The sequence below is a fragment of the Mercenaria mercenaria genome, chromosome 3 (assembly GCF_021730395.1).
Source record: "Mercenaria mercenaria strain notata chromosome 3, MADL_Memer_1, whole genome shotgun sequence".
Lineage (NCBI taxonomy): Eukaryota > Metazoa > Mollusca > Bivalvia > Venerida > Veneridae > Mercenaria > Mercenaria mercenaria.
Window position 1 is genome coordinate 43,980,210 of NC_069363.1, and position 15,383 is coordinate 43,995,592.

At 35.2% G+C, this 15,383-nt stretch overlaps 1 protein-coding gene across 1 annotated transcript in view; it reads left to right on the top strand.

Annotated features, from left to right (window-relative positions):
• The window catches only part of LOC123524906 (atrial natriuretic peptide receptor 1-like), a 161,561-nt gene that overhangs the window by 122,671 nt on the left and 23,507 nt on the right, over positions 1-15,383 (top strand). The window contains exons 15-16 of the mRNA XM_045303518.2: positions 1,826-1,919; positions 4,362-4,449. Of these exons, the coding sequence (XP_045159453.1) occupies positions 1,826-1,919; positions 4,362-4,449 (182 nt within the window). The remainder of the gene's footprint in view (positions 1-1,825; positions 1,920-4,361; positions 4,450-15,383) is intronic.

Consider the following 15,383-nt stretch of genomic DNA (forward strand, 5'->3'; position numbering starts at 1 on the left):
TTTTTGCCGGATATATTTTTTGGCCATTCCTCACCACACGCCCTTTCGGCGGGGGATACCAATTCATCGAATTTGCTTGTTTGTCTTTGCATTCCAGTAAAATTACAGTAATATACAGCTAGGCATTTAGCTGTAACATTTTTCTTAGAAGGGAACATCACTATCCTCCATAAAATCTGCATTTACTCTCGCATATTAAATGAAGGAAGGCATAGCCGTCAGATGTTAACACTGCTTGTGTTAAAACAACAGATGGGAAGAATCTTATTTCCCACATTTGGCACATCTACTGCACAACAACATTTGAAAAGACAGTAATTACATAATTATGATCTATAATCATCAGTACTTTTGATACAAATATTAATCTGATGTTAATATGCAAAGAACTATAATTTCATTGAAAAAAAAAAAATGTAATTCATAAACAAATAGATTAACGGACACCAAGAAAACCCCTTGTGGACAGGCCCAGGCCTTAAAATTACACCATTTTGAAGTGCCCTGTATCAGTTTATATCATCAAGTACTGTCATCATTATGCGTATAAATAAAAAAATTCAGGAAAAATTGCCTTTAAGTCCACGTAATAAGCGATGCATAGAATCACAGTAATAAGCATTTAGCTGTCGGGACGACAGTTACCCTAAACACAGCCGTACTAAAACACATACTGCATATCACGACAATTGTCCATTTTCCCAAGAAAGCACTACGTTGCAATTTTGAATGCTAGCTGTTGCATTTTCATCAAAATAACTTCTAAAATTTTGATATAATACAGGTCAGAATCTTTCATGGGAGCAGCCATTAGAAGTTTCGTAAATTGTGTATCAAGCTGCATGCTGATTGGGCGTAGTACATATCAGAAAATTTAATTGGTCGTATATGTCTCGCATAAGATATTAAGTTTAAAATTATAGGAATTACTAATTGTTTAAGAAGATTGACTCGTTCGACAGGCTGGTATTATTCCGAAAAGAATATTTACCAGAAACGATAATGACTGAAAACTTCGATGCCAGAATTTCTCTCATCTTAGTATTTAGGTGCGATTTCTTCAATATTTTTGCGAGAAATCGTGGAAATCGCGCCCGAAAATAATCCCTGCATCGTCTTACAACTGCTATGAAATATTTCTTTTATTTATCATTTAATCCTTGACAGAAAACTATGTAAATATTTGAATTCATGTATGTATAAAATAAATGAATTGCCCCCGGGTGCTGTGGATGAAAACCGATTCTGTGGATGGTCTGAAATGTCATACAAAATATTTTCTAAAGGTCGCCAATATCTACATGTTTGACACAATTCTGGAAAATCCATAACTTTAGAATGCTGTGTTTTAGAAGAAGCTGGTTTTGAATCTCGATAGAGTATTGAGACCTACTGTCAGAATAATATCAATTTAATTTTCAACACTTGTTTAAGAAAGCTGGATCAAATGCAAAATGTAGTGTCTGTAATGCTGTTGTGTCCATGATGCAATAACATTATTTTGTAATATTTTGCCAATCATTGGTCTGGTTTAATGATATACTTTTCTAAATGTTGTCTTACCTTATTCAACATTGTTTTAACCATTTTACACTTCATATTATACAGACCTATTAATTTTTTCAGTAGCATATAACAAACTTGCTACTGAAAAAAGTCATACTGTAAAGAGCCATCTGAAATTAAAGATATGTTGAAAAAGCAAGAATGTTCAAAGTTGGTAAAAAAAATCTAATTATCTTTTACCGTTGGTATGGCTTTACTTACGTGGAACATACCAAAACTTTCAAGATTTTATGTCGCAGTATGAATGTATTTTTTTCAGATGGAAAAATATTCTCGGCACTTGGAGACCATTGTAGGAGAACGTACTGCAGACTTAGTTGCAGAAAAAGCCAAGACTGATCGTCTTTTATACAGTAAGTAATTTGAACGTAGTAGGCACATTAGGTTAAGAATTGGCTCAGCTTATATTTGGAGTCAGTGTTGCAATGTATGTGTACAGTTTTCTGAATATAATTGACCCAGGTATTTTAGGATCGATTGATATATTGTATCCATGGCAGTAGTAACGATCAAAATATTGAATAATTACAAAGAACAAATAACAGGTTTTGTAACTTGTCCTGCGGGCCTTTTAGTGTATTTATGTAAGCCAGACTCCATTGTTGGCATTCTGCAACTTTAGCTCAGTGCTATACACAAGATCATATACACCTAAAAAGTTGGGGAAAAAATCTGCAATTTTGTCTTTGCAGAACTTGCAATTTGCATAAAACAATTGAAAAAGTCTGCAATTTTACAGACTTTCCCAGAATGTTGAAACTTCATACTAGGATGATTGGACATGCAGAGTAGATGACCCCTGTTGACTTTGGGAGTCACTCAGAGGTCAAGGTCACAGGGGCCTGAACATGGAAAACCGTTTCCCATAAATGACAAGGCTCCCTCTCAGATTTCTTCAAATTGGGGCACTTAGACCATTTTATTGGCCGCTAGAGCTTTAAACAGAAATACAGTCGACATTGTATTAAGAGACCACCCAAGGGACTGCTAAGAAGTGGTCTCTTAATGGAATGGTCTCTTAATGAATTTCAGTCAGATGAAAAGGAAAGTTATTTTTAACTGTTAATGTAACTGTATTTATTATGAACATACATGTATGGTTTCAAAATCTGTTTTAACATCGTGGACACTTTCCCAAGTCCACAAACCGTGAAAATTATGACTAGATTGTTTGTCAGTTCGATTGATACAAAGGTTAATTGCATTCAGTCACGTGCAAAACGGACTCGCTAATTACACAGATGAAGAAATGCCCGGTAGAATTTTGGTACCCGGTCGCTTAATAGATACTTTTGTCGAATATTTTACCTGTCGGGACTACATTAATGTGGTCGCTAGTCGTTTAATAAAAAAGTCGTTTAATGGAATGAATTTATATACTGAAAACGTTCGGGAGGGATTTTGACTGGTCATTTAATACAAAAATCGCTTAATAGAGGTGGTCGCAAGTACGATGTCAGCTGTATCTTTAAACAACTTCTCATGAACCACTACGTGGATCTTCATCAAACTTGGTCTGTAGCGTCATTGTAAGGTCTTCACTCAAGTTCTTCAGTTGGGGACACTGCACTTCAGGGGCTGCTAGAGCTAAAAATAAAATTACCTTGAAACGACTTAATCTGATGTATGATTATGAGGTCCTCTCTCAAATTTGTTCAAATGGGGGCCTTTGGTCCCTTTTGGAGGTTGCTAGAGCTAAAAATAGAAAAACCTTTAAATGAGGCTTCTGTTTATGAGCTGCTTTGTGGATCTTCATGAAACCTTGGCTTCCCAATTCAGGAAAGTTAAGTTTCCAATTCAAGGAATTTTTGAAATTAAGTAAATTCAGTGTGAATGAAAATTTCATAAGGACATCAAAAAAAATTGTAGATCTGTAGACATTAAGATCAATCTTACAGGTTTACAGTGTGTATTTTATTAGCTCGGGCGAGTTTATAGTGTAGGTGGATAGTCTGGCATCATTTGTCCATCATCCATAGTTTACAAAAACATCTCTGGAACTACTCCTCAAGAATTACACCAAAGTTGATCTGCAGCATGATAACTTGCAAGGTCCTCCCTCAGAATTAATTGTTCAAATGGTTTTGCTTGACCCCATTTAAGGACCACTTAAGCTAAAAATATAAATACCTTTAAACAACTTCTTCTGTAGAATCTTAATCAAACTTATCTGTAGCATTTTTATAAGGTCCTCTACCTATTGTTTTCAAATAAGGACACCCAGCTTTTTTAAGGGGATGTTAGAGCTAAACATAGAAATACTTTTGAACAACTTCTTCTCTTGAACAGCTTAACGGATCTTCATCAGAACTGGTCTGTAGCTTCATTGTAAGCATCAATTTCTTCATATTTGGGTGCTTGACCTCATTGGCAGCTAGTGCTAAATATAGATATACATTTAAAGGACTTTTTCTCATGAACCAGATGAAGGATCTTTTTTAAAATTGGTCTGTGGCATCAATTTTGTTCAGTTTGTGTACTTGGTCTGTAGCATCATTGAATGATCCTCTCCCAGATCTGTCAAAATGGTGGCACTTAGCCCTTTTATGAGTCACTAGTTTATACTTAACCCATTTGTTACTGTTCATAATTCAGTGTGTGGTGAGACTGAGGGTCACTATGGCCCTTCAGTCCCCATGTATATATTTATGCATCGGGTCTTTTGAATGAAAATACTTGTCAAAAAATGAGGATTTTACTTCCCAAAAGTAGGGAAAAACCCAGTGGTTGACTTTCTGAACTTCCCCTATTGCTTAATGAAAATTGTCTAATATTACTATACATGTATTTGACAGGTATGTTACCTAAAGCTGTTGCTGATGACCTCAGACAAGGAAAATCAATTGATGCCAAGTTTCATGATATCTGTACTATATATTTCAGGTAAGGAATATGGACAAAATCCCTCTGCTCAGTAATTTGTCAATATGGATGAAATCTCTAGTTTAATTTTTTTAACAGATGATTAAATTTAAAGATGGATAATTAGTTTTGTTTTATTGTTAGTAACTGGAGAATTCTTGTTAATGCAGTGATCAAACTTCATAAGGTGATTGCTTGTAGTCACTGACTGTTCTGCTCAGTAACTAAAGAATCCTTTTGCCTTCTGGCTTCTAACTAAATTGACCATTGTTTTGGAGGTCTGTGGATCAAAGCTCAAGTTCACAGTGGGTTCTTCTCAGTTATTAAAGAAAGCTTTGGCCTACAATTATAAAAAATCAGAGGCTGCCTATGGTCAGTAGATGACCCAATCAATAACGAAAGAATCTTATGGCCTACTGCCTTCAAATTTCGTAGATTTTTCTCCAAACAGGCAACATTTTTTTTTAATATTCTGCATAAATCAACAAACTATCAAAACCCTAAAACCTTTAATATATTATTCGTTTTTATAAAAGAAAATAATTATACCCAGGCAGTTATCTTTGACCAGGCAACATATCAAAAACACATTGCAAGTTCTCAAAATAAAATTGACTTTTGCAGAATCTTTGTATTTACCCAAATCAACATTTGTTAAATAACTGAATTCACAATACAGTAGATGTCTTTCCAAAATGGCTCAAGACTTTCATTTGGAATCTTAATGTAAAGTGTTAATATTTTACTCTAATTTCTCTCTGAAATTTTGTCTTAAATACATTTCATAGATTTTGATAGCTCACCTGAGCAGAAAGTGTTCAAAGGTGAGCTATTGTGACTGGTCATTGTCCGTCGTTGTGCGTCAACATTTGCCTTGTTAACACTCTAGAGGCCACAGTTGTGACCCATCTTTATGAAACTTGGTCAGAATGTTTGTCTTGATGATCTTTAGGTCAAGTTCGAAACTGTGTCATGTAGGATCCAAAAGTAGGTCAGTAGGCCAGATCAAAGGAAAATCTTGTTAACACTCTAGAATCCACAGTTTAAGTTTAAAACTCATGAGAATTGGTCAAAATGTTTGTCTTGATGACTTCTAGGTCAAGTTTGAATCTGGGTCATGTAGAATCAAAAACTAGGTCACCCGTTCAAATCAAAGGAAAAGCTTGTTAACACTCTAGAGGCCACATTTATGACCCTATCTTCATGAAAGTTAGTCAGAATGTTTATCTTGAGAATCTTTAGGCCAGATTTGAAACTGGGTCATAGGGGTTCAGAAACTAGGTCAGTAGGCCAGATCAAAGGAAAATCTTGTTAACACTCTAGAGACCACATTTTAAGTTTGAAACTCATGTGTTTGTCTTGATGACCTCTAAGTCAGTTTTGAATATGGGTCATGTGGGGTCAAAAACTAGGTCACCCGGTCAAATCAAAGGAAAAGCTTGTTAACACTCTAGAGGCCACATTTATGACCCTATCTTCATGAAACTTGGTCAGAATGTTTCTCTTGATGATTCCTTGACCAAGTTTGAAACTGGGTTAAATGGGGTCAAAAACTAGATAATTAGGCCAGATCAAAGGAAGATCTTGTTAACACTCTAGAGTCCACAGTTTAAGTTTGAAACTCATGAGAATTGGTCAGAATGTTTGTCTTGATGACCTCTAGGTCAGTTTTGAATCTGGGTCATGTGGGGTCAAAAACTAGGGTCACCCAGTCAAATCAAAGGAAAAGCTTTTAACACTCTAGAAGCCACATTTATGACCCTATCTTCATGAAAGTTGGTCAGAATGTTTCTCTTGATGATTTCTTTTCCAAGTTTGAAACTGGGTTATGTGGGATCAAAAACTTAAGGTCACTAGGCCAGATCAAAGGAAAATCAGGTTAACACACTAGAGACCACATTTTAAGTTTGAAACTCATGAGAGTTGGTCAGAATGTTTGTCTTGATGAAATCTAGGTCAAGTGTGAATATGGGTCATATGGGTTCAAAAACTAGGTCACCCGGTCAAATCAAAGAAAACCTCTGTGTGTGCAATAGGGGCTGCATTTTTGACTGGATATTCATGAAATTTGATCAGATGATCTTTTTGATGAAATGTAGGTCAAGCTAGAATATTGGTCATCTGGGGTCAAAAACTAGGCTACCTGGTCAAATCAAGGAAAAACCTTGTGTATACAATAGGGGCTGCATTTTCATTTGATGTGCATGAAACTTGGTTAGAATATTTGTCTCTATGAAATCTCGGATTAGTTTTTATCTGGGTCACATTGGGTAAAAAACTAGGTCACCAGGTCAAACTAAGAAAAAGCTTATTTACACTGTACATTTTTGATTCAATCTTCATAAAACTTGATCAGAATGTTTATCATAAAGTATTTTATGATTTCGAATCTGGGTCATGTTGGGTCAAAAACTAGGTCACTAGGTCAAATCAGAGGAAAGGCTTGTTTACACTCTAGGGTTCGTACAGGCCTTGAAAGGTCCTTGAATTCGATGGTAGTCCTTGAAAATGACATAAACCTTGAAAGAACCTTGAAAAGTACTTGAATTCTGGGAAAAAACTGCTTGAATTTCACCTCAAGACTCCTTGAAAACTTTAAAATAAATTGGAGAAAATGGTAATCAATATTTGAAAACGCTGGATTGGGTCACAAATTGATTACCTCGTATGCTTTAATAGTTGTCTGTGGACGCATTTTATAGAGATTTACACAGTGTGCTATCTCTACTATATCACTGATTTTATATTTCCATTTCCACTTTAACTGAAGCACGGGGATTGTGATAGTAAACGTTAACTTGCAGATTTAGGTTGAACTTGCTAGTGATTTCTGTGAATAAAATGAGTAAAACAATACATGTGTTTACTCAAGTAAGTGGGAGACAAATACGAATGTATACAGCAGTTGAAGCCGTTCAAAGCTGACAGAACAAAGTGTATTTGTATGTCTTGTGACAAAATTGTGGAGAGACTGCACTTAAAAGCCACATGAAAAGTGTTAAAGTTATATAAACATCAGTAAAATAGTTATGAAAACAATGCTTTTGTGCTGTTACTTTTCACATGATTTTATATAGCAGCCTTAAGTATAAAGCCATGCATTTGTTCTGACAAGTGATGAGTATTTGCTGATGCTATTTTGAATGTTGTTTTACTTAAAGGTGGTCAATCACATTTAATCAACATTTAATGACATTTTTTACTTTTTGTATATTTTGGTAGAGAATTATTTAAGGAACAAAAAGACCGATTACATAGAGTTAGATTCCTATTTGAAATGTATATTTTATTATTTTTATAAAATTTTGTTATTACTCCCCTTTAATATGAAAGTATATAAAAAGCTGGGTATTTCTTTTTATTTCGATACAATGTCTAGTTTTACATTTGCATTTGATAGACATATCAACTATTGAACAATCTGAACCAAAATGCAAGTTTTAAAGCTGTGTGTAGCTTCTGAATTCATTTATTTTCAATCTATCTTGGTTGCGCAACCAAGATAGGCAAAGGGAGGTAATAATAATTTTTCAAACTTGCGTTTCTAATGAATTCTATCTAAATACATAATTTTTAACGCAAATATTTTACAAATATATTACAATATGTCTAATATTTATACATTTCCTGAGGCAAAGTATATTTATCAAATTAATACTTATGATAAAATAACTCTATCTTGGTTGGGCAACCAGGATAGGAAAATGAAATTTTAAAAATACCTCCAGTGAAAATCTATTTGTATTAAGTGTTAAGTGAACATAAATGAGTGTAAATGATCAGATGCTAAAGTTTTGAACAAATCCGTTACATGGCCAAAATCTGATTAGCCACCTTTAAATTGCATTACATGATGAACACAATAAAAGTTATTATGATTAGGTCATGGTTTTGAAAAAGATAGTCCTTTAAAAATTGTAAGAAGTCCTTGAAAAGTACTTGAATTTTGTCTCAGATGTTTTTTATGAACCATGCACTCTAGAGGCCACTTTTTGCTCTAATCTTCACGAAACTTTGTCAGACTGTTTGTTTTTATGAAATCTTGGACAAGTTTATATCTAGGTCATGTTGGATCAAAAACTAGGTCACTAGGTCAAATAAAAGAAAATGCTTGTTTACACTCAAGAGGCCACATGTTTGGTTGAATCTAAATTAAAAATTGGTCAGAATATTTGTCTCGATGAAATCAATCTCGGACGGATTAAAAATTGGGTCAGGTTGGGTCACTAGGCCAAATTGAAGAAAAATCTTGTTTACACTCTAGAGGCCACATGTTTGCTCCAATCTTTATGAAACTTGGTCAGAATGTTTATCTCCTTGAAAACTCGGCGAGTTTGAAACTTGGTCATGTGGTTTCAAAAACCGGGTAACTAGGTCAAACATGTTTACACTGTTATGGTACTCAGGTGAGCGACCTAGGGCCATCTTGGCCTTCTTGTTTAATGAACAGTAACTTTCCCATGTTGCTGCTCTTTAGCTCGCTTGAAGAAAATTAATCCTGATTTGTCAAAAACTATGGCTGCCAGGGGGCATGGTCACTTTCCCTATATGTAAAATGTTCCTTACAGAAACTGTTGGCCAGATTTTAAAATGATTTTACAAGTATATTCCATGGGGGACCATTTGCAAAGATTTTCAAGTTATTTAGATTCATCGAAAAATATGGCCGCCAAGGGGCATGAATAGTTTTCCCTTTTATGTATATAGTGGAAACATTAAAAATCTCCTTGTCAGACATTGCTGGCCTGAATTGAAAATAGATTGCACAAAATTAATGTTCCTTTGGTGATAGATTACTCAAATTGTTCAAAATTAATTATTCTAATTTGTCAAAAAACACTACTTTTTTACCACCTTTTTTATTTACCTTTGTTACTTTAACAATATCTCCTTAACTGATACCCCAATATAAAAATAATTTCCATGAAATGTTCTTTGGTGACACTGTAAAGAATAATTTTTTGAGGTCACAAGGTCAAGTTTTTGAAAAGTCAAATGTGTTAGAGGTCATAGTTTTCATTGGATCTTTGAACTTTGAATGTTTGGATTTATGATGTCCTTTTGACATATAATTCATTTCTTATTGGCTCTCCTGAGCACATAGTGCTAGAGCACATAGTCAGGGCCCTCACTCTACTTTGGGGGAAGGGGTCTGCAGCCCTCAGGCGGGGGAATTTTCGCGTCATTTTAGCCAAAAGGGGGAATTTCCATCAAAGAATAACATACTATGTAAGAACTGTAACATGTATAACTCTCATTACACTAAAACTGTTTCTGGTAACTGCAATTATATCATGTCAAGATCAGCTTTTCAGGGGTCAAGCTATACTGTTATTAATGCAACTTCCACAAACTATCTAAAACAAGTATATTTATCATTACAGATTTTTTTAATCAATTTACATTTTAGTTGTCTAAAAGTGCGGCCATGGGTGGGGTTTGGTGCCTTTGCATTTTATTATCAAAAAATGCTTCAAAATAAGGGCTGCTTTTGCAACAGTGATCATATTTTTCTTAAATGCAGACTTTTAAATGGCTTTTTATTTAGATTGTACTAGAAAAATCTTGTAAGAAATGATGAAAATGTCCAAAAATCACGGTCGCGAAAACGGGTGACAAATATGGAAAACGAAAGTAAACATTTAAAATTCCTGATGAAGTACCTGTTTGAAATTTCTTTTTTTCACCATACCTATTCAATACTTACAATTTCTGCTTATTAAAGCATTTAATTTATTTTGGACCAAACAAAGCCTCGGCAAGGATAATAAATTTTCTATAGACCGTAACGGTTGACCGGCTCACGTAATCGTATCAAGCAAACAAAATAATGATTTTAATTATCCAATTTATTGTTCTATTTAGTAATAAGATAAGATAATTTTTATTTTTAAGAAGGCAAGACACAAGTTGCATACCACAGATTAACAAGTGGTGCAAAGACGATAATCTAAAGCTGCATTGTTTATCAATTAATTTTTACATATTGATCAGTAAACCCCTTTGATAATGACAGGGGTTATTGTACTGAATATAAACCACAAGATGACCACGCGTCAATGGGCACTTGGCGTGATTGACATCTGTTAGCAGCTAATTAACATATGACGCTCCGCCCACTGCCATACTTCCGTGTATGATGGCAAACAATATTGAAATTGACAGGGATTTTGATTGACAAGGTGCAGAACTTTCGAACTCGAGACGCATCAAAGAAAATTTCCGTGAGTCAACCCGACACACGGAGCATATTTTTTGCGGGTCAAATACGAGTTTTTCTCGATTTTCGTGGGTCAAAAACCTGGGACCTCAGGTCAACCGAATGCCCAGTAAGGGGGAATTTTTTTCTCTGGAGGGGGAAAAAAGGATACTATTTTGGCGGGGGAAGCAGCCGATATTCGGCGGTAAAAACGGCCAATCGAGGGCCCTGATAGTGTTCAGGGGTGAGCTATTTTGATCACTCATTGTCAGTCCACACTTTTCTTCATACAACATCTCCTCTGAAACCGTGTGGTGGTAGTTGATGAAACTTGGCCTGGATGTTTCTTGGGTGGTCTTCTTCTAAAATTATGGAAACAGTTCCGCTTGATTGCACCTTGAAGCTACCAGAACTAAAATTAGAAAAAAAAAATCAACCGCTAGTCCAACTACGAAATTTCATACATTGTCAAATGGTCTTTCTTTGACCCTCTACCAAAATTGTTCCACTTTGTTAAAAGCATGGCCACTAGGTGGCACGGTCACTTTTCCATATCATATATTCTGTATATAGTGGAAACTTTAAACAAGAGGGCCATGAAGGCCCTGTATCGCTCACCTGACTTATTGACCTAAAGATCATCAAGATCAACATTTTGACCAAGTTTCATTAACCCTTTCCCACATCGATACGTTTATCACCGTATCTATCGATTACCAAACTGAAACGTATTGAGCCGTGTCTATCGATTACCCGATAAAAACGTATATTATCGAGTATCGGCCATTTGAACAAAAATGTCTATCCCCATATCTCATAATCAGTCGCTTTATTTTCATTCTTTTCCTAAAGAAAAGAATTCCGGATGTTTACTAATGCAAAATATGGGATTTCGTCATCAATAAAAGATCATGTGGTTACTATTTAAATTTATCGAGTACTTTGCAAAAAAAGACACCAGGGTTTTTTCCTACATGTGCACGACGCTACGTCATGGAAAATTACTGTGAAAACTACATGCAACTGGCTGGTTCGCGGCACTTGCCTCGTTCTAAAAATAACAACCATTTAACATCTAAGTATTTTTAAATGTGTTAGGTCATGAAGGTCACACGTGATATTATGCGGATTTCCCCTAAACAACAATTTGTGTATACGATGGCCAGAAGGACCCCGACTTCCAAATATTTAATGACACCCCAAGAGTTAATTGCAGCGGTAGTCACCCGTGATGTAGCGATGTTTGATCAGCAAAATATTACATAATGTTATCTAAAAATATTTTAATTTTTAGCACAAGAATACTGTTGTCGGTTACGAGTCTCGATGTCAGCGATCTTTTTGCACTTTCAGAAATTTTACGATCCGTTATTTATGTAGTGTTATTCAGTTTGATGGTTGTTTTTTAATATAAATACTTACCGATTCCAATTCGGAAGATGAGTTTATCAACTATAAATCAAACTTTCAAACATCAAAATGAAATTGTATATGAATATCAATGTGAAAGAAATCCAAAACAGAATTTTATGCCTAAAAATATATTTCCCTTACTTTAACACTTTATATCATCGGAAAGAGAATTTAAATTGCTATAAACTTTATATTGACAAAAATAATGTCAAACTTGCAGAAAATACTAAAATAATGATATTTTTAACATAAGTGGGTGTAATCACAAAATAATGCCAACACCTCTGTTCAGATAAGACAGTCACGCTTATCAGCCATATACCGATTATTGATTATTGATTATCACTTATCAGTGTTATGTAAAGGAGGTTACTTTGGCTTCTGTTCTGTGTGGTAAAGGGTTAAGATACGGTCAAAAATGTAGCCTCTAAGTGTTAACTAGCTTTTCCTTTGATTTGACCCGGTGACCTAGTTTTTGCCCCCACATGACCCAGATTCAAATTTGACCTAAAGATCATCAAGATTAACATTCTGATTAAGTTTCATGAAGATACAGTCATAAATGTGGCCTCTAGAGTGTTAACAAGCTTTTCCTTTGATTTGACCTGGTGACCTAGTTTTTGACCCCAGATGACCCAATATCAAACTTATCTAAGATTTTATTGAGGGTAACATTCTGACCAAGTTTCATTAAGATTGGGCCAAAATTGTGACCTCTAGAGTGTTAACAAGCTTTTCCTTTGATTTAACCTGGTGACCTAGTTTTTGATCCCTCCTAACCCAGATTTAAACTTGGCCTATGGATCATCAAGATTAATATTCTGACCAAGTTTCATTAAGATATGGTCATAAATGTGGCCTCTAGAGTGTTAACTAGCTTTTCCTTTGATTTGACCTAGTGACCTAGTGTTTGACCCTACATGACCCAGATTCAAACAGGACCTTGAGATCATCAAGATTAACATTCTGACCAAGTTTCATGAAGATATATTCATAAATGTGACCTCTACAGTGTTAACAAGCTTTTCCTTTGATTTGACCTGCCGTTGACCTAGTTTCTGACCCCACATGACCCAGTATCAAACTTGTCCAAGATTTTATTGAGGATAACATTCTGACCAAGTTTCATTAAGATTGGGGCAAAATTGTAACCTCTAGAGTGTTAACAACTTTTCCTTTGATCTGACCTGGTGACCTAGTTTTTGACCCGGGATGACCCAATATTGAACTCTTCCAAGATTTTATTGGGGATATCATTCTGACCCGAGTTTCATTAAGATTGGGTCAAAATTGTGACCTCCAGAGTGTTAACAAGTTTTTCCTTTGATTTGACCTAGTGACCTAGTTTTTTACCCCAGATCACCCAATATCAAACTCATCCAAGACTTTACTGACCAAGACTTCCTTTGATTTGACCTGCCGGTGACCTAGTTTCTGACCCCACATGACCCAGTGTCAAACTTGTCCAAGATTTTATTGAGGATAACATTCTGACCAAGTTTCGTTAAGATTGGGCCAAAATTGTGACCTCTAGAGTGTTAACAAGTTTTTCCTTTGATTTGACCTGGTGACCTAGTTTTTGACCCCAGATGACCAAATATCAAACATTTCCAAGATTTTATTGAGGGTAACATTCTGACCAAGTTTCATTAAGATTGGGCCAAAATTGTGACCTCTAGAGTGTTAACAGTCAAATTGTTGACGACGGACGGACGGAAGACGACAGACACAGGGTGATCACAAAAGCTCACCTTTGAGCACTTCGTGCTCAGGTGAGCTAAAAATCCTTTAGTATGAAACTGCTGGCCCGATTTTAAAATAATTTCACACAAGTGATCTTTGTATGACCCTCAACCAAGATTGCTCAGTTTTCCAATTTTTGGTAAAAAAACTTAGCCACCAGGGGATGTGGTCATTTTTCGCTGTATGTATATGTTAGAAACTTTAGAAACCTTCTCTTCAAAAAGAGCAGGCCAAATTTTGAAGTTATTTTTCATAAATGGTCCTTGTGTGACCTTCTGCCAACGTGAAGACTGTTCAAATTATTTTGATTCGTCAAAAAACATGGCTGCAAGGAGGCGTGGTCTCCTTTCCCTCTATGTATAAAGTGGAAACTTTAAAAGCTTTGTAAGAAACAGCAGGCTCAATTTTTTTAATTATTAAAATACATAAATTGTCCTTGTTTGACCCTCCACACAGATTGTTTATATTATTCTGATGGCTGCCAGGGGGCATGGTCACTTTAAAAATCTTGTCAGAAAATGCTAGCCAGATTTTAAAGTAAAATTTTACAAATGTTTCTTGGATTACTCTTAACGAAGATAATACAAATTAATCTGGACAGAAAATGCTTATTATAAATTCAAAAAAAATTTGAGCTAGAATCACCAAACCTCACATAATTATTAATGAGCACATGAACTGTGCTCACATATTTTATTATCCCTCTTGACCCAGTCAAAGCAGAGCTTCCACCTTTCAGGGGTGTAAAATTCCACTCGCCCGCTCGCATTGGCGAGTTAAAATCTGGATAGGACGAGTGGATCTCGCTGTATACTCGACCGATTGAGCGAGTGGTTTTTACGTCGTAGCTTTAATGAAATTCAGAAATTACATCTTGAAAAACGTCAACAAACTTTAAGATAGTTCAGTTGCTACTTTAAAATCTGGATAGGACGAGTGGATCTCGCTGTATACTTGACCGATCGGGCGAGTGGTTTTTACGTCATAGCTTTAATGAAATTCAGAAATTACATCTTGAATAAGTCAACAAACTTTAAGATAGTTCAGTTGCTACTTTGATTGACTGGAATTTACCCGCGAATCGTAAAGATATCAAAATGTCATGCCGGTAATTTTCCATTCCGAGAGCACGTGCGACCTGTAAGCAAATTTGTATGAAAACGGTCGAATTTTCATATAATCATTTGTTGAATTTCAAACAGCGCGATCTTAATTACTGATTTCTTTCTAAGTGAAAATAAGTGATACATACTATGGTCATAAAATTCGGACTTTTGACCAGAAAGAACAAAAGACAGAATTAAAAAATCTTAAATAATGAAAAAGCTGCTGTAATTTATATACATTGAGTAAAACGATTTTTTTGGTAAAAAGGTTTCTGTTAGTGCAGCGGAATAGGGTACGTGACCTCGTGAACCTAAATAGAAATGTGGTTTTAAAATAAAACAAAATGATGTTGTTGCGTTTTTAAATAAGTTTTAAATGAATCTTTGTAGATCTACATGTATTTTTTTTTATAAAGTATTCTTCTCAAACGATAATGTAAATTCCTTGAGGGCAAACAGGTCACATGGCGCAAAAACTGTAATATGACGTAATG